At 42.6% G+C, this 11367-nt stretch overlaps 1 protein-coding gene across 1 annotated transcript in view; it reads right to left on the minus strand.

Moving 5' to 3' along the window:
- The window catches only part of naa15b (N-alpha-acetyltransferase 15, NatA auxiliary subunit b), a 29835-nt gene extending 19469 nt beyond the window's left edge, over nucleotides 1-10366 (minus strand). Inside the window, exons 1-3 of the mRNA XM_079499223.1 lie at nucleotides 10152-10366; nucleotides 2265-2349; nucleotides 1156-1260 (exon numbers count right to left, since the gene is read on the minus strand). Coding sequence (XP_079355349.1) covers nucleotides 1156-1260; nucleotides 2265-2349; nucleotides 10152-10205 — 244 coding nt within the window. The 5' untranslated portion in view covers nucleotides 10206-10366. The remainder of the gene's footprint in view (nucleotides 1-1155; nucleotides 1261-2264; nucleotides 2350-10151) is intronic.
- Between the last annotated feature and the right edge of the window lie 1001 nt (nucleotides 10367-11367).

Below are 11367 nucleotides of genomic sequence, written 5' to 3' on the forward strand. Positions count from 1 at the left end.
TTAGAAGCTATGATTCCCTGCTTTCATACAACATAAAAATCGGAAATTAAAAAAAATTCAATGACTTAGCCTCGGTCAGAAACGGTCACAAATCAATCAAAACAGCTTGCATAGGCTCTGCACCTGTGATATTCATGCAACAGAACGGATTTATCCAATGTATGCGTTACATTTGATGCACCGATATGACCAAAAGTAACGAATATCCAACGTTGCTGGCAATCTGTATTTTATATATATATATATATATATATATATATATATATAACCTCCAGTGAACCTTCACTTTTTTTTGAAGGGCATAGCTTGTCATAGTAGTATTAAAATGCATAAATTATTTCCCCCACATCCACGGTCAATTATCACTTGTCAAGATGCATGCCAAGTATCTCTGCGGGCCAATATCATCGTCCTACGAGACACCAAGATGTGTCGACTTCTGGCAGTGTTCGGGACGAGATAACAGTAAAGGCCTATTCGTACTCCAGTTTTAGGCGATAAGGTGACCACCGAAAACTACAACATGACGTCACTGGAGCCGCGGTGATAAGCGACTCACCGCTCAGCCAAACACATCTCTTGTTTTCACCATAACCACCGTTTCGGTGGTCACCTTATCACCTCAAACTGGAGTTATGAATAGGCCTCAACACTCATCTGCAAAGGTTTTAGCTGGTGGAAATATCTGCCCATATTTGCATCGCCCCACCTGCGCAGTGATGCAAATAGCCTTCATTCTGCACCCTTAAGACTCACTAAACTGAGAAAGGACGCAATCATGTCACCCTCCGGAGGTCTAACGTCGTTGAAGTAGGGCTCATAAAATGTCCCTGGGACCACCACCCCTGGGTCCCGGAAACCATTACATTGGGGTGCAGTACTTAGTTCCGACACAGTTATTGGTCCAACAGTCATTAGACCGACAACCTACCTCTATCCCTAATCGCAAGCACAGGAGCAGCGCATGTTCGAGTGGTAGTCCGACCGTTGTTCGTGTCGGAATTACGTCTACATTGAAAACCTATTTACAGCACTGCCTGCGTTGTACGGTAGGAACACAAGATGCCACTGCTAAGCCACATTCTATACATAATGTGCCTGCCCCTCCTGTGTCCAAAAGAAGCCCTGAAAAGCAAGTCTTTGTGAAAAGGATACAGACGTGGCTCTTGAGGTCGTTGCGTAGGCCTCTTCTCACCAGCTCGTACGCCTCCTCCTTCTTCCCCAGACAGTTGAGCGTTAAGCCCTTCATGGCCAGGGTCTCTGCCAGGAGGACGGAGGGAGGACAGAGGGGGGTAACAAGACGGGCCCGTTACAAAGTGAGCGAGGGCTGCAGTGCAGCAGCGGCAACTTTTTGAGTTCGGTTCACACATGGTGTTTGGAATAAAATTCTCTTTAGTGTTAGTCATATTGTAGTCATCTGAAATGTTTTATTCAGGTCTTGACGTCGGGGAAAAAAAGCCTGATTTATATTTCGCTGTGTGTGCCGAAACATCGCCGATCTAGAAGCTCAAAACATGTCGCAGAGCTTGTAGATGGGCTATTTTCGTAGCGTGACACCCACACACAGCAAAGCATAAAATGACAAAAATGACAAAATTAGCAGACACTCTTAATCCAGAGCGACTTACAATAAGCAAGGAAAACACGAGGTAATACATCAGATGCATAGAAATAGTGAATGAGGATCATAGGTAAACCAAGAACATCAGATCATCAGTCTAACAGCAGAAACTATACACACGATAGGATGCCAGTTAACAATGACCTGGCATCTTGACTTAGTTCTACTGGTCTTGTCCACTAGTCATATTCATGTACCCTATTGGCCTTTTCAATGGAAATATCCTTAAAAAAAGGGGGTTGCATTATAAATCGGGGACTAGACTATTTGACATTCAATGTTCCTTTTCCCACAAATGAGGTCTTGAAAAATGGTCATCTTATAAATCAGTCGTCTTATATTCGGTACAATACGGTAGTGTCAGCGAGTTCTCTTCAACACTCTCCAATGGTTATTTTCTATTGACCAGATCTTATGACATGACCCGAGTGAATGAAAGATTTTCTGCCTGTGGGCACATTTTATTTTCTGGCCAAAAAGTGGATTTTACACAACAGGTTTTTTATTTTTTACTACAGTTGGAGACCTCATACGTTTACTTGCTGACTATAGGAATAGAACGGCGCCTGGCAGAGCGTTAAAAGAGAACTGGCCAACGCTCTGGACCAGAGCGTTCCATCCATGCCTACATCACATGCCTTACCTCCATGCTCCGCAAACTTGGGGTTGGACAGGATCTGTTTGCAGAACTTGAGTCCGTTTCTGTACTGTTTGTGTTCGTAACATCGCTGTGTAGAGAGTGAGAGGAAGCATATTAGAGCAAAGAAATCGTATGATATTTGAGAACATTTTTAAAAGGATGAGAGAGAGAACAGAGCAATAATGACAGCATGTAGTACAACTAATTCCAAATGGAGAGAAACAAATAAGTCAGCAAGCCGTCTGAATCAAACCCCATTTAACACCCCAAGGGCACAGGACGAAGTTCTAGCGTCTTTTAAATTAGTAACCAGCGTCCAGGACGAAGATTGAGCAAAAGGACGGAGATTATTGAAATCAAAACCGATCGCATCGCTCCACAGGCTGGTAACGTCTGTTGCGCAGCATTCGATGTTGCGCAACATTCGATGTTGTGCAACAGTGGGACGTCATCAAAAGATGTTAAAAGATCTTAAAACGTTAATAACTCTTGATCTAAATCATCCCATCCAATTCTAAGCAAAGATGTGTTAGACGGCCCACCGCGGTCCCGTCTCTAATCGCCTCTAGAGTGTTCTGGCTACATCTAGCTGCTTCAGCCACATCCGGGATAACATCCTGGTCCGTCGGTAAAAGTGCTCCGCTGCTATAAATCGCTGGGCGCTATGATTTAATGGATTAAATAACGCCGGGCGTTCGGGGTGTTAACTTCAAATATTACTTGGGACTAGATTTATAATTTTAACCTTCTTGGAGTAATGATTCACGTGGATGCAGGTAGAGTTTGATCATACAAGACCACTTATTGTGGGAAGGCCTAACCTTCTTCCTAGCGTTCCGCTATCCTTATCGAGTTGTATGAATAGGCTTTACAACAATTTAAATATATGCATCTGCAATAGAGGGTCGCAGTCCCGCCCCCTTTCATGACGACGACAGACCCGGAAGATAATTCCCCATTAATTTTCCCCATAGACGTTTAAAAAAGTATTTATTTAAAGACAAAGCCAACTGTTGCTGTGGCAAATCATGACAATAAACAACCCTTTGGGCCAATCAAATAATTAGAAAGAAGGGAAAAAAGGGCTTTTCTGAAACAACTACGTTTCTATGTCAGTGGTGCTCAACTTTTTTCATGTCAAGGACCCCCAGAATGATCTGTATTTGGCCGCAGACCCCCATCTGAAAATATATTGTTCCAGGGACCCCTTTTGAGTAAAAACGTTCGCTATGATTTGCGCCACATTTTCACAATTTTTCAAAAATAGCAGATCTATAAGCTCGTAGTGCTTTTTCAACAGCTAAAGTATAACATAATGCTTAATATAATGCCATAACACCAAAAGGGGTTCCCGCCCAGAATGGGTTTAAAGTAAAAAATAAATCAGCACTTCTTCCACCACTGCTAGTATGCAGACTGTGTTGCAATACATTTTCCTTGATGATTAATCAGCATCAAATAATTGCAACTAACAATTAGGGATGGAATATGGAAATTATTGGCCGATACCGATGTTTAAAATAACTATTTAGCCGATACTGATACCGATATGTTTATCTAGTTATTCCCCCCTTTTGTGTCTGGGAAACAAATACGTCTTCAATACAAGAAATAAATGTTCAGAATCTACAGCTTGGTAGTTAGTAGGCTGCAGATAACCAACATAGCTAACAGAAAATGTATACATGCTTATCAACAAGATAAATATCGGCTAATGTCAGTTTGATTTGCCGATGCCGATCGATAACAGCAAATATCGGCCGATGCCGATATGTGGACGATACATCGGTGGCAGGTGCATCCCTACTAACAATTTTAATCGTGTTTTTTCTGCTTGTCTTTTAGGCTTTGTAAATACAAATTGGTCTGGGCAGACATGACAATTTGACAAAAAACTCAAATGTACATAATTACAATTTATGTAACTGTTAAACTTTAATTCCAACACCTTACTTGGTCAGCTCTTGCACCTTGCCCTCCTAATTCCTCACTATTAAAACACCAGTCAGCCTAATAACCAGAACACACATCTCATTATCTTAATACTTTCAGCGCCATTGCCGAAGTCCTTGCTTGCAGGGATAATCCACTTCCGGTCGACTGAAAATGTGGCTTTTCAAAATAAGAGCTCAAATTTTAAAAATGGTGGCGTGAATTAGATCCTATTTTTTCAATAAATGATCGCGCTGAAAGGGTAAATCTGGATAAAATTTTTATATTGTCATTCGGCACCGACTCAAACAATGACAAGAGTTGCATATGATGGAGCCTAGTCCTCCTAACGGCTTTAACACTTTAATTGCCCGGAACTATTTAATCCATTACATTCATGCGCCCAGTCGATTTATAAACACGGACTTCTTTTCCGGACGGACCGGCCGGAAGTTCATGATGTTGTGTAGCAGCTAACAATAGCCACAGCACTTTAGAGTCGATCGACAACAACGGGAGACAAGAATAAATCGATCGAGACTAGCGACTGGACCACGGAGCGCCGTCTAACACAGGATCTTTTTTCAGAAAAAGACGGGATGATTTAGATCGCGATTTATGAACGTTTTAAGATTTTCGTTTTCATCAGCTAAACAGAGGGAGTTTTTTGATGACTTCTCACTCTTGCGCGTCACCGAGGAGAGCCCAGCAGGCGCGCCTGGGCTATACAGCCAGGCGATCCGTTCTCGTATCAATAAACTTCGTCCTGAGCGTCGGGCGTTACTAATAGAAAGGACAAAGAACTTCGTCCTGGGCGATGGGAGTGTTAACATGGGATCCATCCCAGGTGTAAAAACCAACAGTACTAATCATCGCATAGGACCAGGGACACATGGCTGGTGCTTATAACCACGTCCCGCTTCAGAAGTGCCTCTCTCTAGTCTCTACCTACAACAACTGCAGACTAGTTATATTGGGCCGATAAAGTATACAGGTCCTTCTCAAAAAAAAATCTAATATCATGCAAAAGTTAATTTTCTTCCATAATGTAATTCAAAAGGTCATATATTCATATATCCGCAATTAATTGTGCATAGTGTATCGGTCCGATTAATCGGTCTGTCTTTACAGATAAACAAGCCCAAAGTAACAGCTTGAACAGATCTACAAGCTCACAATATTGAATATAAAAGGTATTTAAGTTAAATCTGACTTGCCTAAGCCTGCAGTGCAGATACCCCGTTACATGTATTTTTCTGAATGGACAAAACTATAATTTTTCAATACAGAATGAGATCATATCGACATCGGTAATATCGGTTATCGGCCATAACAGCAATTCATTATATCGGATATCGGCCAAAATGGCTCACCGGCACATCCCTAAACCTTTTTGATTGATGATTATGGCATATACAGCTCATGAAAATCATAACATCTCAAAATATTAGAATATTTTACGAGACCACTAAAATAATGATTTCTTGATCGAGAAATGTCTACCATCTGAGAAGTATATTAATGTAAGCAGTCAATACTTGGTCTGGGCTACTTTTGAAAAATGTTTCATCAATGGGGCGTGGCATGGAGGTGATCAGCCTGTGGCACTGTTGGTGTTATGGAAGCCCAGGTGTGCTTTGATAACAGCCATAAGTTAATTTGTATTGTTGAGTATTTTGTCCCACACTCTCCTCTTGACAATACAACCTAGATTGTCTGTGGGGTTCAGGTCAGGCCAGTTGGCTGGTCATTTAAGCACAGTAATACCATGGTCAGTACACCAGTTACTACTAGTTTTGGCACTGTGGGCAGGTGCCAAATCGAGCTGGAAAGGAAAAATCATCATCTCCATAAAGCTTGTAAACAACATACTGAAGCACACAAAGTGCTCAAAAATATTCTGATAGATGACTGTGTTGACTCTGGACTTGATACAACACAGTGGACCAACACCAGCAGATGACATGGCACCCCAAATCATCACTGAGCCATCTACCAGGAGATTTTAGAGCACTTTGTGCTTCAGTGTGTTGACAAGCTTCATGGAAATGATGATTTTCCTTTCCAGTTACCTTGGGCACCTTTGGCAACGTTGCGAAGTTCGATTGAGCCGACTAATGTTCTATCGACTCGAGTGTTTTCGAATGATACGGGACAGAACCCATTCTAAAGATTTTTTTTTTTTGCGGCTTACGCCTTTTATTGGTTTTTGAAGGGACAGACAGTAGGCTGACAGGAAACGGGAGAGAGATGGGGGAAGACATGCAGTAAAGGCCGTGTCGGGCTCGGGAGTCGAACCCGCGGCACACTGCGACTGGATTACCAGTCGGGTGCCCAGACGGTTACGCCACCGTCTGGGCCAACAGAACCCATTCTGACAGTACTACACATGAGTCATGAATGATGTTGCTGTGCAACAAATATATTGGTGGATTTAGTACTATATACTATTATTACTATACCATGCCAACTACTGTCCAAAACCTCTGAGCATGAAGTATTGCCTCCACAGAATGCAGTCTTCAGAATGCAGAACATGCATGCAATGCAGAACATCTCCAATCTCTAAAGATGGAGAAAGTTTATTTTTTTTCCCTACCTTTGAGCAGAGTTGCCATCTAGGCAATGGCATGGCCAGATATATTGATGTTGCTCTCCATACGTAGAGACACTAACTGTACTACCAGTGAGTAAGAGGAGTGTGGAGAATGATGTGTCAAGCAAGTAATGAGTCTCTGCTCTGTGAAGGGAGATGACGGTCCAAGTCCAACAATTACAGAAAAACTTGTTATCCACTTAAGCTTTTGAAAATGTGTTTTTCTCTGCCTAGTTCTTCTCTTTCTTGCTTCATTCCAGATGTGACATTAGACAGCCAAGAGTAGACCATTAGTCTCGACTGGCATTGCCTAGGGAGGGCTTGGCCTTGGCTTTAAAAAATACCAGCTCATCAATTTTCTGAGCAAAATCTGGGCCCATGTCTTTTGTGCAAACTGCAATGTGGAACTTCAAAACAAACCCAAAGCACTAGACTTAAAAACATAAATTGTTCAAAAATATTGAAATCCTTCATTTTTAATTAGACTTGGACAGCAGTGGATAACACGTTACATTCATTTAAAGTTTAGAGTTGTATATAAAATGACGAGTCAGTGGTATGTGGCTTTATCTGCGGCGAAGTCCAATTTTCCCCATTATTCATAACAAAGTAATCAGAACGTGCCATGCCACTTCTAATCCATACTCTGAATGGCCTAGGGAAGCCATAACTTCAAGTAATAACTAAGCCTGGACATTATTTAAAATTGCTACATTTTTATATGTGTTGCAACTGTGAAAACAATTCAGTTCCATCATCATCATCCTGTACACAGTTGTGAAAAGATGGAATGGTCACTTCAGAGATCCCCAAGCAGTATTATGTATCTCAATTGTCCATGAAAAAAAAAGGCTGTTTGCCTCATGCACACAGGCACAAATACACTTGTAAATGTAACCTAATAGTAGTAACATCCCCACCACTCGTTGTGCTTATCCAGCATGTTCTACAACTCACCCAAAATAACTTGACCAGGAGCGAGAGGGGAGTGCAACTACTGTGCAAGCTGCCAAAGAGTGTAGTAGTGGGACTTGTGGTGCAACAGTTAACAGTTGGGAAACAACCATGGCCTCTTAGCTCAAAAGCACAGTGAACAGCATTTCTATTTTCTGTCCTAGACAAACTCGAGGACTGCTGTATAGCACAAGAGTATTTTCAAATTATTCTCAATTGATTTAACAAGCATGGAGAACCACTCTTGCCCATCGTGTGCTACATAGCTTAAATAATTCCATACTCATGTTGGTCAACAATCAATTGACCCTTTCCAGTGTGTTGAGTTGATGTGTAGTTAACAGTAGTGACATAAAATACTATTCCTATAAATGGAACTATAGGGATTACAAGGATTACGCTTAAGGCAATACATTTTCATTTGAGCTATATGGTCATTATTTATAATAACAATTCCCCCATCTACCGTATTGCTTAAGATATTGCTTTAACAACGTGTTACTGTTCGGATACAACTGCCTGCAATGGCATGAAAGAGAACGGAGCCTCATGCAACACCACTGCCAATCACAAGTTGGAAGCCTGCCCAACGAATAGGAGACAGTGCATTAAGACTCCCTGACTTTCTGCAAAAGCGAAAATAAAAAGGGAGGTGTGGTCCATGCTTTCAATTCAGAAATAATGTCTCGTGCGATTATCAAATGACACAGCGGCAGGTAACTAATGCACGAGGCTAATCAGTGATCACATTTATGACATTTTGACTTTATCTAGATTGAAGACTATATAAACAGCTGTAAATAGGCTATAGCAAGTTCATACTGTTAAGACCTGCAAGGTCAAAAACAAGTTACAACCACCAGGTCTACCACAGTCAGAGCTTTTATCTCAAATAATGTTTTATCTAAAAACGTCATGGATGCCTACTCCTAGCCTACTGTACTCGTGCAGAGAGAGAGAGAGCCTCAACTGCCAGCATGCATCCAGTCAGCCAACCTGGCTGATATCACACACACAGCAGGGATTGAGCCTGGTCCTAAAGACCTCCTGTGAAAATGAGAATTAACCTCGGACTAAAAGTTTACTCCACCACCACGCCCGTCAAAGACCGCGCGCTTCTTGGGTGAAGATTAGATTGTAGCTGAAACGGTGTCAAGAATAAGATAGCAAGCAACAACAACAAAAAACAGAGGGAACATCAGAACGACTCAAAACACCACTGGACAGTCAGGGAGGGATGGGCAGCGCCATGGCTGGCAGGCCTGAAGTAACCGTCCAGCTGACATGTCTGGCCACAAATGTGCTGACACAGTATCCCACCATTAGTACTTCTACTCTTGCGCCTCGCTTTCACACAACCCCCCCCACCCCCCACCCCCCCATAGAGCAAAACGGACGTTAAAAGTCGTTGACTTGTGGAATACAATGCGCAGGCCCAGGCAGTCTCTTCCAAGACATGTCAAGTTTTGAAACTATATACCTACATTAGCCAACATCACGCTACTTATTCGGCTAACTACAACTTGCTATCAATAGTTTGCTAAGGACTCAGGAGGAGTGTGTGTGTGTCAGTGATGCTCGATGGTGGACTTGTACTAAAACAAACAGGCAGTTAGGATCGCTTTTAGTTGTGTCGTTTACCGTTAAAAACAAAGTGGCATTCAGGTCACACAGTGATGCGCGAGTGTAATTATTCTATTGGCATGGCATTGTGTTAAGTGTGTGCGGGGTTGGCTGTGTTTGACAACTGGCTGTGTGTGAGGCCTTCACAACCTTTCCATCTACACTTCATAATCGCACCAACCGGGGGAAAAATGCTGCATTTTCAACTTGGAAGTCGCAACAAGGACACTTTCTTTCCCCCCCCTCCAGCAGAAAATCACGTTATTCGTTTCGTCGAGCGACAGACAGACAGACATGCTCGTGCGACGAACCAAGTAGCCTAATAAAATTAGCTCATAACCCGGCTAGCTAACGGAACCAACCAAGGCTCCATGTAAATAGCGTGCCGTGTTTTTTTTTCTCTTCTTTACCATCATCCACATTTTGTGTACACACACACACACAAGACGCACGATAATAACCGGGCTTCGGGAGAAAAGAAACAAACACACGGGCCGTGCACACGCCCGGCTTGCTTGGTTGGCTATCAGTTTTTTACAATGACAGCGCACAACCACCACCACCACCATCCATTCCATGCCTAAACACACCACTAGCCAACTCATTCAATTATGCCATCTTTGCTAACGGTGGAAGCTAAAGGCTAACCGCTAACGCTAGTGGTGGTGCTAGCTAAAGAACGAGGCGGCGTTGTGTGCCCGTCGATAGATAGATAGATAGATGGATGTTCAACACAGGACACCGTTAACCATCTGAAACAACAACGTGTAGGGTCAACATCTCACCAGAATCCTCTTGAAGAGAGCATTCTCTTTGGGCGGTAAGGTAATTGTCGGCATGGTGGTTGTTGTTGCGTTGCGGCGGAGATCGGTTTCCCCTCCTCGTCCTCAGCACATGTAGCTAACGGTTAGCTAGCAGCAGGGTAGGATAGTCAAAGCGAGTTGAATCAATGATGTCGACCACAGAGCTCCTTGTTCTCCGGACCCCGCTCCGCTGTTGCCAGGTGTTGAGGGTAGAAACTAGAAACAAGCGCAAAAGAAAGCCCCCCCCCAAGGTCTCGGTAGGGAAAACAAGGCCAAACAAATAATTGAGCCCTTTACTTCGACCCTGCCGCCCTTTATTTGTATTTGTATTTGTATTTTACAAAACAACAATACAACATCAGAGCCATCCATGCAGGGGGGATTACAAAGCAACAGTTCAACTTCTCGCAGTTTTCTTGTTTTTTTTAGTTAAAATTAAAATTGTTTTAATGTACTGTTTGGCCTCAATCTCAAATACAATGAAAGAAGGGTTGGAATGACTACATTTGCATTTATGTATATGAAGCTATAATAATGATCAAATTCATTATTTCTACTTCATTTTCTTCTTATTACTGTCATTACTGAAGCCAAACCTTGTAGATCTGCTATTTTCAAAGGGGAAAAAATATTTGAAAAATGTGGAATATTTTTGTATCTATCTTGTATGGGGGTCCCTGGCATAAAATGTTTTCAGATGGGGTTCCACAGACAAATATATATTAATTTGGGGGTCCTTGTCTTGAACAAGCCCACATTTGCTTATAATAAGCGGACATGGCAACACCGACTGCACTCGGTTCGATTGCTCTGTTATCCACCTCTCCTTTCTTCCCTCTCGCGTTAGACTGTGTTCGATTCACACTGTGCGGTCTGCAGATCCGGTCTAGAGCGGATACGGAATTGGTACGCGTGTGTGCTTGTATTTTGTGCCGATATAGTAGGCGGCCTCTACACCGGATCTGAGCACGGAGCAATACATAGAATTAGAAAGCAGGCTTTCCACGGGTGCTGCTGAGGTTACCCCTCGTCACGTGGTGGTGATGGGTGGCCCCTGCAGGTCAAAATGGCCGCGACTTGGTTTGTGGTGCGAAATGACTATGCTAAGTTCTTCCTCAAACAGGTGTTTCCTTGAAATTTTCAAAATGCAGCTATTGTTAATGTTGCAGATTTCATTATCCTGTCCATTAGTGTGTGT

This window comes from Electrona antarctica (assembly GCF_951216825.1).
Source record: "Electrona antarctica genome assembly, chromosome: 4".
Classification (NCBI taxonomy): Eukaryota; Metazoa; Chordata; class Actinopteri; order Myctophiformes; family Myctophidae; genus Electrona; species Electrona antarctica.